The sequence below is a fragment of the Gopherus evgoodei genome, chromosome 22 (genome assembly GCF_007399415.2).
Source record: "Gopherus evgoodei ecotype Sinaloan lineage chromosome 22, rGopEvg1_v1.p, whole genome shotgun sequence".
NCBI classification, from domain to species: domain Eukaryota; kingdom Metazoa; phylum Chordata; order Testudines; family Testudinidae; genus Gopherus; species Gopherus evgoodei.
The window spans coordinates 13,125,473-13,144,221 of record NC_044343.1 but is presented as its reverse complement, the minus strand read 5'-3'; the positions used below and the strand labels follow the sequence as shown (position 1 = coordinate 13,144,221).

Below are 18,749 nucleotides of genomic sequence, written 5' to 3'. Positions count from 1 at the left end.
AGGCTGGCTGGCTGCTCTTTAGCCAGGCTCTCCCCTTTTATCAGCGCTTCAGTTGCTTGGTGTGGTGGTGGCGGTAGATGTAGGTGGAAGAGAGGGAGAGAGCATGGCAAACATCTCTTCCTTTTATCATGTTCTTGGCTTTGCGCCCCCGCTCTCCAAGTCAGGTGAGCATTACCTTATCACAGTTCCAAACTGACCAAAGGAAGGAGAGTGACTCCCTCGAGGGTCTAACAGATTCTTTTGTTGCTGCCTAGGCCATTGTCCATTGTTTCTGTGAAGCTGGGTTGGGTTTGTCCCATCCGCGCCTTGATGAGGTGTGAACTGCCCCCTCTGCTTCTGTAGAGTGTTTGCCTGGGCTTGCTTTAAGCCATGAGGATACATTTTCAGCCTCAGAACTATATCCATGAAATTACAACCTATAATGTTACTGTAACAATTACTATAACATCACTATAACAACCATAATGAGTGCATCACGAACCTTCCGAAGACACCTGGCATGACAAACTTTGCATTGGATACCGCACAGTCATTTTACAGGGATGAGAATGGGGGTGCTGGCTGTTCTCCCGAGGTACAGAGCATCACGCTTTGGGCTTGTCTACACCGCGCAGCAGCGGCATGACCCACCTCTGGCTCCTACACATAGGAGCGGCCAGGGGATTCAGTGCTGCATGCCAGTGCCACCCCCACAGCCCCCATGGGCAAGAAACCGCAGCCAAGGGGAGCTGCACGGGCGGTGCCTGCGGACAGGGCAGCACACACAGCTCCCTGGCCGCACCTCCACATAGGAGCCAGAGATGGGATATACCTCTGCTTCCAGGAGCCGCTTGAGGTAAGCACTGCCCAGAGCCTGCACCCCTGAGCCTCTCCCCCTGCCCCAGCCCCAATCCCCCTCCTGCCCTACAAACCCCTTGATCCCAGCCCCAAGAACCCTCCTGCACCCCAGCCAGAGCCTGCACCCCTTCCCGCATCCCAACCCTGATTCTCCTCCTGCCCTCTGAACCGCTTGGTTCCAGTCCAGAGCCTTCACCACCAGCCAGAGCCTGTGCCCCGCTCCCCTGGCTGGAGCCCTCTCCCACACCCTGAACTCCTCATTTCTGGCCCCACTCTGGAGCCTGCACCCCCTCCCATACCCAACCCCAATTTTCTGAGCATTCATGGCCCGCCATACAATTTCTATTCCCTTGGGCCAAAACATTTGCTCCCTCCTGAACTAGCTGGTGCATTATCACTTCTTTAGTATGTGTGAGAAATCAAATTAATGCTAGTTACTTGGTGAAAAGCCTCTTCCCTTTTATGAAACAAACACATCTTTTAAAGAGTGAGAAGTTAATTTATGCACCAGGTTAGATGCAGGAAGGGGTCACTGTGCAGCCAGGGCGTGGCCACTGTGTTTTACTCAGGGCTCTGGAGATGGGGAGAGGGAAACCGCTTCCTGGAGTTCACTATTTAACATTGTAGCAGCACCTAAAGGCCACAAGCCCTTGTACTAGGTGATGTACAAACACAGAAATGTCCCTGTTCCAAAGCGCTGACCCGCTAAATGATCAAATACAGCAAATGGATGAGACAAGCAAGCAGGCTTGAGTGGGATGAGGTAAAAAAGGATGTGCAGAATTGCTAGCTGGGCAGTAGCAGTGATCTCTCCCCTGCCTAGCCAGCCTCGTTCCCCAATACATTACCGAGGAGGGACTTGAAGGACAAGCTGGGGGCTTTCTGCAGGCTGACTGGGAGCTTTTCTCACTTGGAAGGGGCAGCATCAGAGAAAGCATGACAGAGATTGGAGGGGGCAACATTGGAAAAGTTGGCGTTAACCTTTCACTAAGATGACACCATAAGAGAGACAACTTAAATCTATGCCCCACATTAAAAAACATAGTAAGAGAACCAAAAAAGTGTCACCGTGGCTAAACAACAAGGTAAAAGAAGCAGTGAGAGACAAAAAGGCAGCCTTTAAAAAGTGGAATTAAATCCTAGTGAGGAAAATAGAAAGGGGCATAAACTCTGGCAAATGAATTGTAAAAATGTAATTAGGAAGGCCAAGAAAGAATTTGAAGACCAGCTAGCCAAAGACTCAAAAAGTAATGGCAAAAAATGTTTTAAGTACCCTGCTACTCCAATATAACATGACCCGATATAACACGAATTTGGATATAACGCAGTAAAGCAGTGCCCCGGAGGGGTGGGGCTGTGCACTCCAGTGGATCAAAGCAGGTTCGATATAACGTGGTTTCACCTATAACACGGTAAGGTTTTTTGGGTCCCGAGGGCAGCGTTATATCAGGGAAGAGGTGTACATCAGAAGTAGGAAGCTGCTAAACAACCAGTGGGGCCACCAGACGATCAAGGTGCTAAGGAGCACTCAAGGACAATAAGGCCATTGCAAAGAAACTAAATGAATTCTTTGCATCGGTCTTCACGGTTGATGTGAGGGAGATTCCCAAACCTGAGCCATTCTTTTTAGGTGACAAATCTGAGGAACTGTCCCAGATTGAGGAGGTTTTGGAACAAATTGATAAACTAAACAGTAATAAGTTACCAGGACCAGCTGGTATCACTCAGGAGTTCAGAACCTGCAGGGGCGGCAGGTTATATGGGCTCGTGGTGCCTGAGCACCAGGAATATTCAAGGCTGGGGGCTGTGCTCCACCAATATTTGGAGCTGGGTTTCTCCCCTGGCCCTGCCCCCCACTCCCACCCCTCCTTGGAGCTTCCCTGCCTGAAAACAAACAGCCGGTGCCTCTGTCCCTTGCTTGTGCTGCTGGCTGCCTGCCCCTGCTTCTGCCCAAGGCTATAGAGAGCGGCGGGCACCTCAGGAGGGGGATGGGGAGAAAGGAGAGGAGAGGAGGCACACACGTGCTTGGGAGCCCTTGCTCCCATCCCCCGGCATCCACCTGGAGGAGACGCCAAGGGGACGTCCGGCCAGGAGATGGACAGCTGGAGTGGACCTCGCTCACCTGAGCAGCTGCTGGGGCTTTGGTGAGGTTTGACCCTGTAATCCACCCCTCTCCCCCACAGGTCCCCACTCCTGCCCAATGCAGGGCAAGGGGCAGCCCCGTTCCCAGTGAGACTAGGGCGAGGGGCAGCAGCAGGACCAGTGCTAGAGTTTTTCGCGCCCTAGGCACACGGCCATTTCGCCGCCACACGCTCCGCTCCGGTGGAGCTGCCGCAGCCATTTCTGCAGAGGGTCCGTTGGTCCCCGGCTCTGGTGGAGCTGCTGCAGCCGTGCCTGCGGGAGGTCCACCGGAGCCGCGGACCAACAGACCCTCTGCAGGCACCACTGCGGCAGCTCCACCAGAGCCGCCTGCTGCCCACCCCCCCCCCGGCAAAATGCATCACCCCAAAAATCCTGGCACCCTAGGCGATTGCCTAGTTCGCCTCAATGGAAGCGCCGGCCATGGGCAGCAGGCTGCAGCAGGGGAGGAAGGAAGCCATTGTGATGGCAGTCTCCCCCCAGCACCCACCCACCCACCACAGGGGAGATGGGGGAGGGGGGCTTCCTAGACCTGAGCAGCTGGGGCTTGGGTGAATTTTGTGACACCCTAACCCCACCACCAGCCACCACCCTGCAGTCCCCACTCCTGCCCCATGCTGGGCAAGGGGCAGCCCATCCCCAGTGAGGCTATGGTGAGGGGCAGCAGCAGGGGAGGCCACGTGATGGCAAACCCCCTACCCCGGTACCCACCATAGGGGAGGCAAGTGGGCTTTCTGGACCTGAGAGAGGCCCTAGGAGCATGCCCAGTGACTAGGGTGACAAGATAGCAAGTGTGAAAAATCAGGACGGGGTGGGGGGTAATAGGAGCCTATATAAGAAAAAGACCCAAAAATCAGGACTGTCCCTATAAAATTCGGACATCTGGTCACCCTAGCGGTGACCGTGGTGCAGAATGAGTGTGCTGCCGGGGGTGGGGGGAAGAGGAGGGGTCCCTCCCCTGGAGCTTGCTGCTGCCAGAGCGGGGCAGGGAGTCCTCTCTAGCCCTAGCCCTGGGGCAGCCTGTCTGCACCCCAAGTTCCTTATCCCTAGCCCTGTCCCACCCCAGAGCCTGTGCCCCCAGCACCCCAATCTTGAGCACCCTCCTGCACTGTGAACCCCTCATCCCCAGCCCCACCCCAGAGCCCTCACCTGAAGGGAAAAACGTGCAACTTAAATTTGGTGGTCAGTTTGGAGTATCATTGTGTTTAGCACAATACTTGATTATTTTACACCCTTTAAAGTATATAACTAGTCGTATAGAGCTGTTATGAAGTGAGAATGTTCTTAATGTTTTCTCTGAATACTGTGTAGGTGCCTCAGTTTCCCCTATGCATTTCTCAAAGATCTAGATGGTGGAATAAGGGGGGTGATTGTTGTAGAGCCCTAGAGGGCCAGTGTGATGCCGTCTGCACAGAGAATGGCCAAAACCCTGTCTCCGGGCAACTGATGGCCTGGGCCTCTCTCCTGCAAGGTGCCAAATGAAGGTGTTGGAGAACAAAGAGATCAGGTGGCCTCCTAATGCCTGGGAAAGAGACAAAGGCCAGAGGAGGGAGTGTCAGTGGCTGTGCAGACTTCCAGGAAGCACATGGTGTGGAAGGGGATGCTGGGGTGCTTTGGAACTACTCCATACAAAGCCAGTCAGGACTCTGGGGGAGCCTCCTCTCTCTGAGCAGATTGTCTTCAGGGCAAGAAGCTTACACCTTCATGGGTCTGACCTCAGAGCATTCAGCATGCCCTTCCACACCGTGCGCTTTCCACAGCAAGTCGGCCCAGGCAGGTCCTGGGGCAACCAGAGGTCCCTGCACCCCAACTCTGCAGTCAGATGTGACTCTCAGCCAGCCAGTAAAACCGAAGGTTTATTAGAAAACAGGATCACAGTCTAAAACAGAGCTTGTAGGTACAGAAAACAGGACCCCTCAGTCAGGTCCATCCTGAGGGGTGGGGAGCCCAGACCCAAGTTCTGGGCCTCTCGCCATTTCCCCAGCTAGCTCTAAACTGACACTCCCTCCTCTAGCCTTTGTATTTCTTCTGGACAAGGAGGCCACCTGATCTTTGTCCCCAACACCTTCAGTTGGCACCTTGCAGGGGAAACTGAGGCACCCACACCGTATTTAGAGAAAACATTAAGAACATTCCCACTTTGTCACAACAGGTGCAACAAAATATAATACTGTATACTGAAGCAGGCAAGTGCTGCTTCTGACTTTCCACTTTTAATTGACCCTTGTAATCTTGTGGTGCTGAAGCATTGTAGCTTCATTTTATATTGGCTTAAAGGGTGGGAGTGGGGGGGCACCACCAAAAATTATACAAACCTGCTGCCTATAGAGGAATTCAAATGTAAAATTGCAGGACTACTAACTGTCACCTATAACCTATCATTTAAATCAGTCTCTGTACCAAATGACTGGAGGATAGCGAATGTGACACCATTTTAAAAAAAAGTGCTCCAGAGGAAACCCCAGCAATACAGGCCAGTAAACCTGACATCAGTATCGGGTAAACTGGTTGAAACTTAGTAAAGAACAAAATTGTCAGACACATAGATGAACATAATTTATTGGGGAATAGTCAATGTGGTTTTTGTAAGGGGATCTACTACAGTTCTTTGAGGGGTTCAACAAGCATGTGGAGAAGGGGGATCCAGTGGATATATTGTAGTTAGATTTTCAGAAAGCCTTTGACAAGGTCCTTCAGCAAAGGCTCTTGAGCAAAGTAAGCAGTCATGGGATAAGAGGGAAGGTTCTCTCCTGGATCAGCAACTGGTTAAAAGGTAGGAAACAAAGGATAGGGATAAATGGTCAGTTTTCAGAATGGAGAGAGGTAAATAGTGGTGTCCCCCAGGGGTTTGTACTGGGCCCAGTCCTACTCAACAGATTCATAAATGATCTGGAAAAAGGGATAAACAGTGAGGTGGCAAAATTTGCAGATGATACAAAACTACTCAAGATAGTTAAGTCCCAGGCAGCCTGCGAAGAGCTACAAAAGGAGCTCACAAAACTGGGCAAGAAACTGGCAGATGAAATTCAGTGCTGATAAATGCAAAGTGATGCACATTGGAAAACATAATCCCAACTAGTCATATAAAATGATGGGGTCTAAAGTAGCTGTTACCACTCAAGAAAGAGATCTTGGAGTCATTGTGGAGAGTTCCCTGAAAACATCCACTCAATGTGCAGCAGCAGTCAGACAAGTGAACAGAATGTTGGGAATCATTAAGAAAGTGAGAGATAATAAGACAGAAAATATCAGTTTGCCTCTATAAATCCATGGTACCCCCACACCTTGAATACTGTGTGCAGGTGTGGTCGTCCCATCTCAAAAAAGATAAATTGGACTTGATAAAAGGTTCAGAAAAGGGCAACAAAAATGATTAGGGGTATGGAACGGCTTTGCAGAGGAGAGATTAATAAGACTGGGACTTTTCAGCTTGGAAAAGAGGCAACTAAGGGGGATATGATAGAGGTCTATAAAATCATGACCGATGTGGAGAAAGTAAATAAGGAAGTGTTACTTACTCCTCATAACACAAGAACTAGGGGCCACCAAATGAAATTAATAGGCAGCAGGTTTAAAACAAACAAAAGGAGGCATTTCTTCACACAACGCACAGTCAACCTGTGGAACTCTTTGCCAGAGGATGTTGTGAACCCAAGACAATGACAGAGTTCAAAAAAGAACTAGATAAATTCACGGAGGACAGGTCCATGAATGGCTATTAGCCAGGATGGGCAGCGAGGGTGTCCTTAGCCTCTGTTCACCAGAAGCTGGGAATGAGGGATGGGATGGATCACTTGATGATTCCCTGTTCTGTTTATTCCCTCTGGGCACCTGGCAGTGGCCCCTGTCAGGAGACAGGATACTGGGCTAGATGGACCTTTGGTCTGACCCAGTATTGCCGTCTGATGTTCTTATGACAGGTCAGGTGGGGTGAGGCTAAATTGTGGAAGCTTTGTATGTAATGACAAGAATTTTGTTTTGGAAGAGGGGGAGGGCAGGGTGTGGTGACCTGTTTACAAGACATGTTTCAGCAAGGAGCTGCCATACTCTCTGGCCTGAGAAGGGGAAACTGACTTTAGGTGTGGCAAATAGGATGTGGATAGTTTAACCTCAAGACTTCTGCATGGCAGGGGTGTTTAAAAACAAGGATCAACCGTGGCAACTAAGTAGCAATACCCTACGTGTTGTCCCCTCCTCAGGGCTTGTCTACGGGAGCAGCTGCACCTCTGTAGCGCTGAGTGACGATGTCACCTGTGCTGGCAGGAGAGCAGCTTCCACGGGCAGAGGTTCGCCCGCTCCCCAGAGCAGAGGGGCAGCTGTGTCCCGTGGGAGCTGCCCGCCCTGCGGCAGAGCGCTGTCTACAGCAGGGGCTGGGCCTGCATCGCTGCATCACTTGGAGGGGGGGCGGCAGAGCGCTGTCTACACCAGGGGCTGGGCCTGCATTGCTGCGTCACTCGGGGGGGGCAGCAGAGCGCTGTCTACATCAGGGGCTGGGCCTGCATTGCTGCGTCATTTGGGGGGGGCGGCAGAGCGCTGTCTACACCAGGGGCTGGGCCCGCATCGCTGCCTCACTCGGAGGGGGAGGGGCGGCAGAGCGCTGTCTACACCAGGGGCTGGGCCTGCATCACTGCGTCACGCGGGGGGGGGGCAGAGCGCTGTCTACACCAGGGGCTGGGCCTGCATTGCTGCGTCACTCGGGGGGGGCAGCAGAGCGCTGTCTACATCAGGGGCTGGGCCTGCATTGCTGCGTCATTTGGGGGGGGCGGCAGAGCGCTGTCTACACCAGGGGCTGGGCCCGCATCGCTGCCTCACTCGGAGGGGGAGGGGCGGCAGAGCGCTGTCTACATCAGGGGTTGGGCCTGCATTGCTGCGTCACTCGGGGGGGTGGGGTGGCAGAGCGCTGTCTACATCAGGGGCTGGGCCCGCATCGCTGCCTCACTCGGAGGGGGAGGGGCGGCAGAGCGCTGTCTACATCAGGGGTTGGGCCTGCATTGCTGCGTCACTTGGGGGGGCAGCAGAGCGCTGTCTACACCAGGGGCTAGGCCCGCATCGCTGCGTCACTCGGAGTGGGGGGGGCGGCAGAGCGCTGTCTACACCAGGGGCTGGGCCCGCATGGCTGCGTCACTTGGAGGGGGAGGGCCAGCAGAGCGCTGTCTACACCAGGGGCTGGGCCCGCATCGCTGCCTCACTCGGAGGGGGAGGGGTGGCAGAGCGCTGTCTACACCAGGGGCTGGGCCTGCATCACTGCGTCACGCGGGGGGGGCAGAGCGCTGTCTACATCAGGGATTGGGCCTGCATTGCTGCGTCACTTGGAGGGGGGGCGGCAGAGCGCTGTCTACACCAGGGGCTGGGCCTGCATTGCTGCGTCACTCGGGAGGGGCGGCAGAGCGCAGTCTACATCAGGGGCTGGGCCTGCATTGCTGCGTCACTTGGGGGGGCGGCAGAGCGCTGTCTACACCAGGGGCTAGGCCTGCATCGCTGCGTCACTCGTAGGGGGAGGGGCGGCAGAGCGCTGTCTACACCAGGGGCTGGGCCTGCATCGCTGCCTCACTCGGAGTGGGGGGGCGGCAGAGCGCTGTCTACACCAGGGGCTGGGCCCGCATGGCTGCGTCACTTGGGGGGGGTGGCAGAGCGCTGTCTACACCAGGGGCTGGGCCCGCATCGCTGCCTCACTCGGGGGGGGGGGGCGGCAGAGCGCTGTCTACACCAGGGGCTGGGCCCGCATCGCTGCCTCACTCGGGGGGGGGGGCGGCAGAGCGCTGTCTACACCAGGGGCTGGGCCCGCATTGCTGCGTCACTCGGAGTGGGGGGGTGGCAGAGCGCTGTCTACACCAGGGGCTGGGCTCGCATCGCTGCATCACTCGGGGGGGGGGGCAGAGCGCTGTCTACACCAGGGGCTGGTCCCACATCACTGCCTCACTCGGAGTGGGGGGGTGGCAGAGCGCTGTCTACACCAGGGGCTGGGCCTGCATCGCTGCCTCACTCGGGGGGGGGGCAGAGCGCTGCTGAGCTCCGTGTGCGGCGCAGCCCTGCCCCCCCAGGGGAAAGGCGAGGCAGGGCCCCGGCCCGTGTCCGCCCTGGCAGGGGATGCGGCAGCGGTGCCCGTTCAGCCCCAGCGGGGACCTGACTCCCCCCCCGGCTGTTCTTGGGTTCTGCCTCTTTAAGGGCTGGCCCCGCCCCCATCGCCGTGACGCACTAGGTGCTTCCGCTCATGGCTTCCATCGCTGCTAGGCCCCCGGCTCCTGTAGCTGTCTGAGTAGGTGCCTGTAGGGCGAGCTGAGCAGCAGGGGCGGAGCTGCTGCGGCCTCGGCCTGGCCGCTCTGCAGAGCCAAGGCTCGGGGCTGGGCATGGGAGCGGGCGGCAGGACGGCTGGGGAAAAGCCTTTTCCAGTCAGGCGCCGGGGCCGCCTGGGAACGCGCCGCGAGTGAGAGAGGCCCCCTGGCGCGCCGGAAGCGGGCGCGCGGCGGAGATGGGGTCCGGCTCGCGCAGCCCCGCGGGGCGCTCGCGGCAGCGGAGCCGCAGGGACGCGGGCGGGTCCCGCTCCGGGTCCAGCGGCGCCGGCAGCGATGGAGGCGGCGGCGGCCGGGCCCGGGGCAGCGAGAGGCGGCGGCGCGGGAAGCCGGGCTCGGGGTGAGGCCCCGAGCGGGTGACCGGGGGGCGGGCCAGGCCAGGCCGAGCTGGGCGGGGGTGGAGGGGAGACACCGTGTCCCCCCCCCGGGTGTCACTGCCCCCCCGACCTCGCGCGCAGCGTGTCTGGCCGCCGGCGCTGGGGCTTTGGGTGACCCCCCAAATGTCTGTGCTTCCTCGGGCGCTGACACGTGGCGGGCGCTGCCCCATCTCAGCGGTGCCAGGGTGATCAATGAACAGCTGGATAGGCAGGGTGCCGCGTCAGCCCTGTGCTGCTGTGCAGTCTCTGAGGTCGTAGCTGTCACCAGGGTGGTGGTGTTTTCTTCTAGATCTGACTCTGATGAGAGAAAGAGATGGAGAAGGAAGAAAAGCAAAAGCCGGGACCGGCACCGCAAAAGCAAGAAGAAACGCCGCGCTCGGTCACGGGATCGCTCCTCTAGCTCAGACTCCGAGGCGGAGAGAGAGAAGAAAAGAGGCCGCAGCAGAGAGCGAAGAAGAAAGCGATCCAGTTCCAGGTCTTCTGTGTCTTCCGTCACGTCTCCCTCTCCTTCACGTTCCCAGAGCTCAAGGGAGGAGCTGGGGCAACAGCTGAGCCTTCAGGAGCGACTCAGACTGAAAGAGGAGAAGAAGAAGCAGGCTGAGATGATGAAGGCATTGGAGACACCAGAGGAGAAGAGGGCTAGGCGGCTGGCGAAGAAGGAAGCCAAAGAGAGAAAAAAGCGTGAGAAGATGGGCTGGGGGGAGGAATACATGGGCTACACCAACACCGATAACCCCTTTGGGGACAACAACCTGCTAGGCACCTTCATCTGGAGCAAGGTGAGGCCTCTCTCTACCTCAGTGGGCAGTGAGATGAGGGAGATAAATGGGCTTTTCCTTCCCCCAAGCTTCCTGTGTCATGAGATAATCAGGGCTGTGCTGTTCCCCCTGGTAGAGCTTTCTCCTGGGAACCTCAGTCAGTTCAGCTGTGCACATACCAGCTGAGCTGCTGCGCTGAGGGCCAAGGGGTGATGGTGCAGGGTCAGGGATGATGAGGCGCAGGGAGGGACAAGTTTGCCTGGGATGAGTTGGGGGAGGAATTTGAAAACGCTAGGAACAGCAAAGCAAAAGTGAGGGTGAAACCTGCATTGAGGACACACTTGAGAGGCACCCACTTGTTTCGAGCAATTATCTTAAAGATCCAGTGCAGTTTTATTTGGCCTGCCACTGAAAACCTATGAATTACGTAGAGCTTAATGGTCATTTAAATGGGATGGTGGCTCCTTGTGTATCCACGTTAAGGCTGCCACAGCTAAATTCCTGGGGCTACTGGCTGAGTTCTAGTCCCACAGCATCATCTGCAGTGAGGTGGAGTGTGTGGATGGTATGTATTTAGCACCCTGTAGAGGGCTTGTCTTGGGGACTTTCTGCCACGTCACAAATGGCAACTGAGAGGCCTGTTGGGGCCTGCTTACTCTTGATGCGTGATTGATTATAGGCCCTGGAGAAGAAAGGGATCGGCCACCTGGAGGAGAAAGAACTGAAGGAGAGAAACAAACGAATCCAGGAGGACAACCGCCTGGAGCTGCAGAAGGTGAGAGCCAGTAGCCCTTCTCTGCCTGTGACCTGCAGCAGAGCTAATGCAGGCGAGGACACTGGCCCCAATATAAGTCATTTGGTTACTGGTGGCTGTCTTATCCCCCGTCCCTCAGCCTCCGCCAAGTCTAATGCTCCCATCTTTGGGCAAAGAGAGTGGCATGTGTGGTGACTGTAATGTGGTGGTCCAGGTTCTTGTCTCTGCACAGAGGTGGTGCCCTGTTCTCAAAACTGAATCCTCAGAATGATCTGGTCCCTGGTCTCTTTAAACCACTATTAAACTATTTAAACACTGTTAAACCAACAGAGACTGGTCTCAGTACCCCCCAGCCCTGAGCATGGGCCCAGTCGGGTCTGTGCTGCCGGTATCTAGTGAGTTTCAGCTCTCCTCTTGTCCATGCCAGCATTGGTTCTCGTGTTTCTCCTCTTGCTTGGTGCCCTCCCACTCCCTGTAACGGCAGGGCCCATCGTGGGAAATGGGGCAGTTTTGCGCTGGGTTGGATTTGAAGCTAGCATCCATGAGTTCACATGCTGGGACCGGCTGAGCCTTTGGGGAATGGATGGTGCCCCAGGCTGTGCACTGCAACAGTCTTCCCTCCCTCTGAGACAGGTGAAGCAGCTGCGCTTGGAACGGGAGCGAGAAAAGGCGATGCGTGAGCAGGAGCTGGAGATGCTGCAGCGGGAGAAGGAGGCAGAGCACTTCAAAACCTGGGAGGAGCAAGAAGACAACTTCCACCTCCACCAGGCCAAGCTGCGGTAGGTGGGCACCAGTGACTTGTCTCAGGCCTGTGTGTGTGCTGGGGGTAGGCAAGGTCCGAGACCTGGTAGCTGGAGCTCAGTGTATTCTCTTGTTCCCTGCAGATCAAAAATCCGGATCCGGGATGGCCGAGCCAAACCCATTGACTTGCTGGCCAAGTACATCAGTGCAGAGGATGATGACCTGGCAGTGGAAATGCACGAGCCTTACACATTCCTGAATGGCCTGACTGTCTCCGACATGGAGGATCTGCTGGAGGATATCCAGGTACCTCTCCCCCAGTACTGCTGCTTCCAGGCCTCCATTCTCTAGCTGGGGAGGTTAGATGCTGTCCGAGCTTCCTTCCTGCCTTTGCACACTGTCCCTGTGCCCCACCTCTGGTGCTCATCAGCCCTCCCTCCAGTGCTCACCTGCAACTGCAAATGGCCTGATTCAAACAGCAGCGCCAGGCCAGGCCTCGCCTCTGACTTCACGTGGCTCTGTGTTTCAGGTTTACATGGAACTGGAGCAGGGCAAGAATGTGGATTTCTGGAGGGATATGACCATTATCACTGAGGACGAGATAGCCAAACTCCGTAAACTAGAGGCTTCTGGGAAAGGCCCAGGTAAGGGGGAGGGGAATGCTGGCTGTCAGCACCTGCATTGCTTATACACAGCAGTGCAGATGAGAGAGGGGAGTGTTGCCTAGTAGTTAGAGCAGAGGCCTGTGTTCTGCTCTGCCCCATCTCACTCTCTGACCTTTGTCAAATTGCTTCTCCTCTCCGAGCTATTGTCACTGAGGCTGTGACCCCCCCTGCTGTGAGCTCTCCACTGTCTGTATAGTGCCAAGCAGGCTCGAGGGTGCTGTAAAATAATCCAGAGCTATGTGGAACTGTGGTTCTGGAGTGGGAGTGATTCCTGGCCCTGGGACTCAGTTACCTGGCTCTAGTTAAGAGCCCTCGGCTGTCCTGGATTGCAGGTGCTGGCTGAGCGTGGAGGCTGTAACCAAGCCAGGTGAATTCCCCCGTCTTTGTACAGAGAACTCAGTAACATGTGCAGTGGTTTGTTGGCCAGCGGTGTTGTCAGCTCTGGCTGGTAAAATCCAGAGTCTCAGTGATTGCAGCTCCCCAGCCTCACTTCCCTGGCCTGTATCAAAGGGCTTTGCTTTCCTGCAGTTGCGATTTCTGTGGCTGCTGCCAGGGGGTGCCCATGTGCCGTTATTGCTCTTCCTGTTGGTGCTCAGTGGCACTGAGGCCCCGTCCTGCCTGTGAAAAGATGGGGCCCGGAGGTTGCTGCAGAACCACCAGGGCAGTGAGCGTCAGCGTCACATGCTGAGAGCACGATCCTGGCACCTGAGTCCAAGCTCTTGGGTTAGGGACTCTCAGCCAAGAGCCTGCTAAAGGCCTGGATGTGGCCCAGGCCCCCATCCTGAATGGTGCTTGGCACTCAATGCCCATCAAAGGGAATCGATGGCACTCTGTGCTTGGCAGCGTTGGGCCCTGCCAAATGACCCCGTTCAGACGGCCTTCAGGCTGTACCTCGTGGGCTCTGGCTGGACGGAAGGTGCTGGGATTAGCCGAGCAACACCTGACCTCTGGGCAGGGGGAATCCAGCAGGGGTTCAGTGGGGTTCGTGCACCAGGCAGTGAGGGTGCATTGATGGAGTGGTCCGATCCTGGAGGGGTGGCCCAGTGCAGGCCTAGACTCTGCATCATGGCTCAGGAACCTTGGCACCCGTTAACCCTCGTCTGTCTCACAACAGGAGAGCGCCGAGAAGGAGTCAATGCCTCCGTCAGCTCGGACGTGCAGTCCGTGTTCAAGGGAAAGACGTACAACCAGCTGCAAGTGATCTTCCAAGGGATCGAGGGCAAGATCCAAGCAGGGGGGCCCAACCTGGACATCGGTTACTGGGAAAGTCTGCTGCAGCAGCTGAAAGCGTATATGGCCCGGGCCAGGTGAGCGGGAGAGGGAGCATATCCCGTCTGGGTCAGGGCTGCACCCTCAAGGTGGGGTGTCAAACGCTCGCCTGCAGTGGGTGGTATTGGGGAATTGTGTCACAGAGCACGGGGGTGGGAGCTGTGCCAACATGCCAAGCCAGACATGGGCTAAAAAGCCCCCTCCCCCAGCTGGTTATGGATTGCTTCCCTTCCTGGGCTGAGGGGAAGGAGAGTGCCCCACGTCTCCTTTAGCCTGGGTGACAGGTTCAGATGCTGCACTGGACTCAGGCTAATACTGAGTCTGCTCCTCTTTCGTCACCTCTCAAGCTGTCTGACCCTGAGCCATCAGATTGCAGGAGTGAGCTGTGCGCCCACCGGGGCCCGTCTGGGAGCATTGCTGTAACCTTCGGGGCAGGACCCTGGGCGCTGAGTCCGTGTTTCACACCTCGCTCTGGTGTTGCATGGGTGAAGCATAGTGAGTGGATGCCAAAGGGGTCCCAGCCCAGGGAGCTCGGGGAAGGCTGTGCTGGGGGCCTCACCCTTTGCTCTCGTCTCTTTATTGCAGGCTTCGGGAGCGGCACCAGGACGTGCTGCGCCAGAAGCTGTACAAGCTGAAGCAGGAGCAGGGAGTGGAGAGCGAGCCGCTTTTCCCCATCCTGAGGAAGGAGCCGTCTTCTCCCAGCGACAGGTACGATTTCCTTTTGGTGCCAGAAGCTGAGCAGCCCCTGAGAGCGTTCCTTCTGCGGACTGTCCGCCAAGTCAGTGAGCCAACGGCTGCACAGCACGGCCCAACAGGCAGAGCACAGGACTCCAGGGTTCAGTTCCAGGTTTTGCTGCTGCCTCGCTGTGACTTTGCCGAAGTCACTTCCCCTTGCTCTCCTCGGCTTCCCTATCTGCACAGCAATGCTAACCAAGTGAAGCCTCCTTCGTAAAGCACCTTGAAATCTGTGGATGAAGGGCAGAGGGTTGCTGGCATGTCCCATGGACAAGGTTTGCGATGAGGTTTTTAGTAACAGTTGAATTCCCAAACCTCTATAAAAGCCACCCATGAAGTCCGGTTGGGTTGACTGTCGGGCTGGGGAGAGTTCATCGGATTGAGATGTTCCTGAGATCCAGCTCCCAAGCAGCGGGACGGTCGGCTCACTTCGAGCACTGTTGTGCACACAGATGGGAAGTGTAGGTGTGGGCAGGTTTCATGTGACCCCTCCATCTCTGGGCTGCCGTCTGTCAGATCTAGTGTCGGGTGATGGGCTGGCTCCCAGGTGATACATGGTTACCTGGCTGTTTTACAGAGGTTTGCCAGGCTGCTGCAATCCCAGCAGGGGGTGTCACAGTTGGCATGTCAGGAGCGGGGAGAGACTGACCTGCCCCACAAAGTACTCTTGAGCTGGGGGAAGGGCACTGGTGGGGAGCTTGGACATGGTGATTTTGTGCCCTGCTTCGCTGAACGCTGCGGTTTCTGAGCACTTCCCTCCCCACCGCCCAAGGCTTCCTGCTGCAGGAGACGGCAATGGTCGGTCTGTTGGTACCGGTGAGAGGTTGCACCCGTCCAATTCTGGCAATGCTGGCAGTAGAACCCATTGCTAGACTGGTAGCCATGTCGCCTTTGGACAGACAGGGTTCATAGCTCCCTGCAGCCCCAGCTCTCCCCCCAGACCCACCCCTCTTCTAGAGCCAGGAATAGAGCTCTGCCCCGCAGAACAGGCGTTCTTAACCTTTTTCTCGCTGAGGCCTGCCTCGATCTGCCATAAAAACTCCAGGGCCCAGGGAGAGGGGTATTAGGGGCTGTGTGCTAGGAGGACTCCCTGTGATCCCTGTTCCCAGAGGGGTCTGGAGCCACAGAACCGGGTCTCCCCACCCAGGCGGCTCTTACAAGCTGCCTCTGTGGGAGCAAAGGGGGCTGGGAGCTGAGGAGCAGCTTCAACCCGGGGCAGGGCGCCAGCAGGGGGGAAGGGAACGCTGCCTGCTCCATGCACTGGCAACGGCACATCTCTCCAGCAGCAGCAGCTAACTACTGAGCCGGCTCCATTCGCGTGAGCATGCTCGGTACAGCCTCGCTGGGACATTATTCTGCCAGGAGCTGTTTGTGCCACTGCGCTGGAGGGGATCGGGGCTTCAGCCCCGCGGGGGGGCGCTGGAGGGGATCGGAGCTTCAGCTGCGGGGCCCCACAGCCCCCTTGAAAGGGCTTGCGGACACCCAGGGGGCCGTGGACCCGTGGTTGAGAACCGCTGCCATAGAACCTCCAGTATCTTTCCCTTCCCCACCGTCGGTGCCATTCACTGTGCCAGCACGACTCCATGCCGACTCCTGTGCACCCACCCAGCGGCAGCAGCCATGGGGCAGGGGCTGGGAATTGCTCCTGGGGGTGGATCACACCTCTCCTCATTCCCGGCTGCTCAGCCTCAATCAAAGAGGCTAACGGCACCTGAGGGGGTCCCCTCCAGTTAGGTTCCTGCTGTTTTAGGCAAATATTTCCCCCATCAACCCCCAGACGATGGATCCAGCAAGGTGCCCCCATCCTTCCAGAGACCAGTGTCGGTGCCTTGTCGCAAGCCCTGCAGGGTGGATTCGTCCCTTCTGGGGCATGGATCATCCTCTTGCACCAGCCCTGGGCAGCAGAAGGCCCCGTTCTGAGTGTAGTGTTTGGGGGGTGTCCCTGTTCCCCTGCCTGCCAGAGGTCCTCTCCTGGGAGGAAGGGTGCCGGGATGGTTGTCCTGGAGCAGCAGCAGTTCACTGTGTTTGGCCTGTGGAGACTGCAGCAGCTCGACGGCACCAGGCCGGCACAGGGGAGAGTGTCCTGCGGAAGAGGCATTGTGACACATGGGGCAGCCCGGCCCCTCGCACTCAGCCGCAGAGGGCAGTGCCCGGTGAGAGCACAGACTCCGCACTGCCTGAGCCTGCCCTGCGTGACCCGGCCCCCAGCGCCGTAACCTCTCTCTCCTCTGCCTTGCAGGCCGGACCCAGAGGAGAGCGCTCCAGTGCAGCCGGGCCCCTCCACGGAGGGAGCCCCCTCGGAGGCCAAGGGGGAGGGGGAGGGGGAAGCGGTGCTGATGGAGGAGGACCTGATTCAGCAGAGCCTGGACGACTACAACGCCGGGAGGTACAGCCCCAGGCTGCTGAACTCCCACGAGCTGCCCTGCGACGCGCACGTGCTCGAGGCCGAGGAGGATCTCCAGCGACTGCTGCTCTTGAGACAACAGCTCCAGGCCACAGGTAGCAGCTGCTGGCTGGCCTGGGTGTGTCCCTCTCCTCAGGTCTCTGTGTCACCGAGAGGTGCTGCCTGGCAGGTTCTTTCAGACGCTGCCTGGCACCAGATTGCAGGGCCTGCCCCACTGGGTGCAAGACCTGGGTCTCTAGGAGAACAGCAGCTCCCCCGGGAAGGCCTGGCAGCCTCCTTGCTTGGGACGGACTCAGCAAAGCCCAGGGAGTCTGTGCCCGCCCCAGGGTGTGTGGGATGAGGGGCTGGAGGAGCCTGAGCAGACCAGGGACACCCAAACCCCAGGTTAGTGGATCATCCCCCCAGGTTATTGCCTCCTATGAAGTAGCCAGCCCATACCCATGGAGCTGGAGCCCTCTGCACCCCCTACCCCTGTTCTCAGCGGCCTCCGGCCTGGCACCTGGCATTGTAGCCAGTGGAAGAGTCCCCTCCTTAGCATGCCTCAGAGCGGCCCCCAGCTCAAGGCCTCGGGCTGCCAGGTGTGGAACAGTCAGGCCGGAAGTCCCCTTCCCAGGCTGGGTCCTGCTGGGGTGGATCACCCTGGGATGGTGCCAGGCCTGTGCCCCCGGAGCAGTACTGCTGCAGGCCCCACCCACTAACCAGCCCCCTGCCCCTTCCTCTGCAGGCGACGCTAGCGAGAGCGCCGAGGACATTTTCTTCCGCAGGGCCAAGGAGGGCATGGGCGCCGACGAGGCCCAGTTCAGTGTGGAGATGCCCCTGACAGGCAAGGCCTACCTGTGGGCTGACAAGTACCGGCCCCGCAAGCCCCGCTTCTTCAACCGGGTCCACACGGGCTTCGAGTGGAACAAATACAACCAGACACACTACGACTTCGACAACCCGCCGCCCAAGATCGTCCAGGGCTACAAGTTCAACATCTTCTACCCCGACCTGATCGACAAGCGCTCCACACCCGAGTACTTCCTGGAGGCCTGTCAGGACAACAAGGACTTCGCCATCCTGCGCTTCCACGCTGGCCCGCCCTACGAGGACATCGCCTTCAAGATCGTCAACCGGGAGTGGGAGTACTCGCACCGCCACGGCTTCCGCTGCCAGTTCGCCAACGGCATCTTCCAGCTCTGGTTCCACTTCAAGCGGTACCGTTACCGCAGGTGAGGGCGCCGGGCGGCTGCCCGCCACCCGCTGACTCTGGGCTGCCTCCCTTTGGAGGGGCCCTTTGCGTCATTGCTGGACCCGTGGGCGAGCGCTCTCGCATCAGAGGGTGCAGGTTCTGCGTGCTCCACCACTGCCCTGTACTGCAGGGGCATTCCCTGCCGGCGGGTCCGCTGGCGCACTCTGTATATTGCTTTGTATCCTCGTGTTTTTAATGGGCTGTGGTAGGGGATCCTGGGATGGGTGTGCTGTGACTCACCTAGCAAAATAAACCGAGGTTCTCTGTGAGCAAGAGCTCCTCCTGGTGTCTGGGCCGCAATGGGCCAGGAGAACCCAGAGGCAGTGCTAGCTTCCTGCCGTCTGCAAAGCAGCCGCTAGTGGGTGGCCAGCACTCGTGCTTAGCTGTGTCCTGGGTTGGAACAGTCGCTCCCTGGAAAAGCCATCTGTTCCCTTGAGCTGTGTTCCCTGGGAGCTCTCCCTGTCGGTCCCTGCTGCGGGAAGTTAGAATCCTGGGGTGCAGGAGGGGAAGGGCCCATCCCAGATAACCACTAGCCTCTCCTGGGAACCC

The 18,749-nt window shown here is 57.6% G+C and overlaps 1 protein-coding gene across 1 annotated transcript; it reads left to right on the top strand.

Annotated features, from left to right (window-relative positions):
* Window positions 1–9,445: 9,445 nt before the first annotated feature.
* CACTIN (cactin, spliceosome C complex subunit) lies at window positions 9,446–18,276 on the top strand. The gene is made up of 10 exons (XM_030540471.1): window positions 9,446–9,606; window positions 9,933–10,422; window positions 11,081–11,176; window positions 11,789–11,934; window positions 12,040–12,202; window positions 12,426–12,540; window positions 13,676–13,868; window positions 14,416–14,538; window positions 16,805–17,064; window positions 17,694–18,276. The coding sequence occupies exons 1-10, from the start codon at window positions 9,446–9,448 to the stop codon at window positions 18,182–18,184; spliced, it is 2,238 nt and encodes a 745-aa protein (XP_030396331.1). The 3' UTR covers window positions 18,185–18,276.
* Window positions 18,277–18,749: the final 473 nt, after the last annotated feature.

What these genes read in the sequence shown, in the direction of transcription:
- CACTIN (XM_030540471.1), top strand. Translation starts at nt 9,446, where the DNA reads ATGGGGTCCGGCTCGCGCAGCCCCGCGGGGCGCTCGCGGCAGCGGAGC. An exon ending in CTCCACCAGGCCAAGCTGCG is followed by an intron (nt 11,935 to 12,039) that starts GTAGGTGGGCAC and finishes TGTTCCCTGCAG; the next exon opens with ATCAAAAATCCGGATCCGGG. An exon ending in ATCTGCTGGAGGATATCCAG is followed by an intron (nt 12,203 to 12,425) that starts GTACCTCTCCCC and finishes TCTGTGTTTCAG; the next exon opens with GTTTACATGGAACTGGAGCA.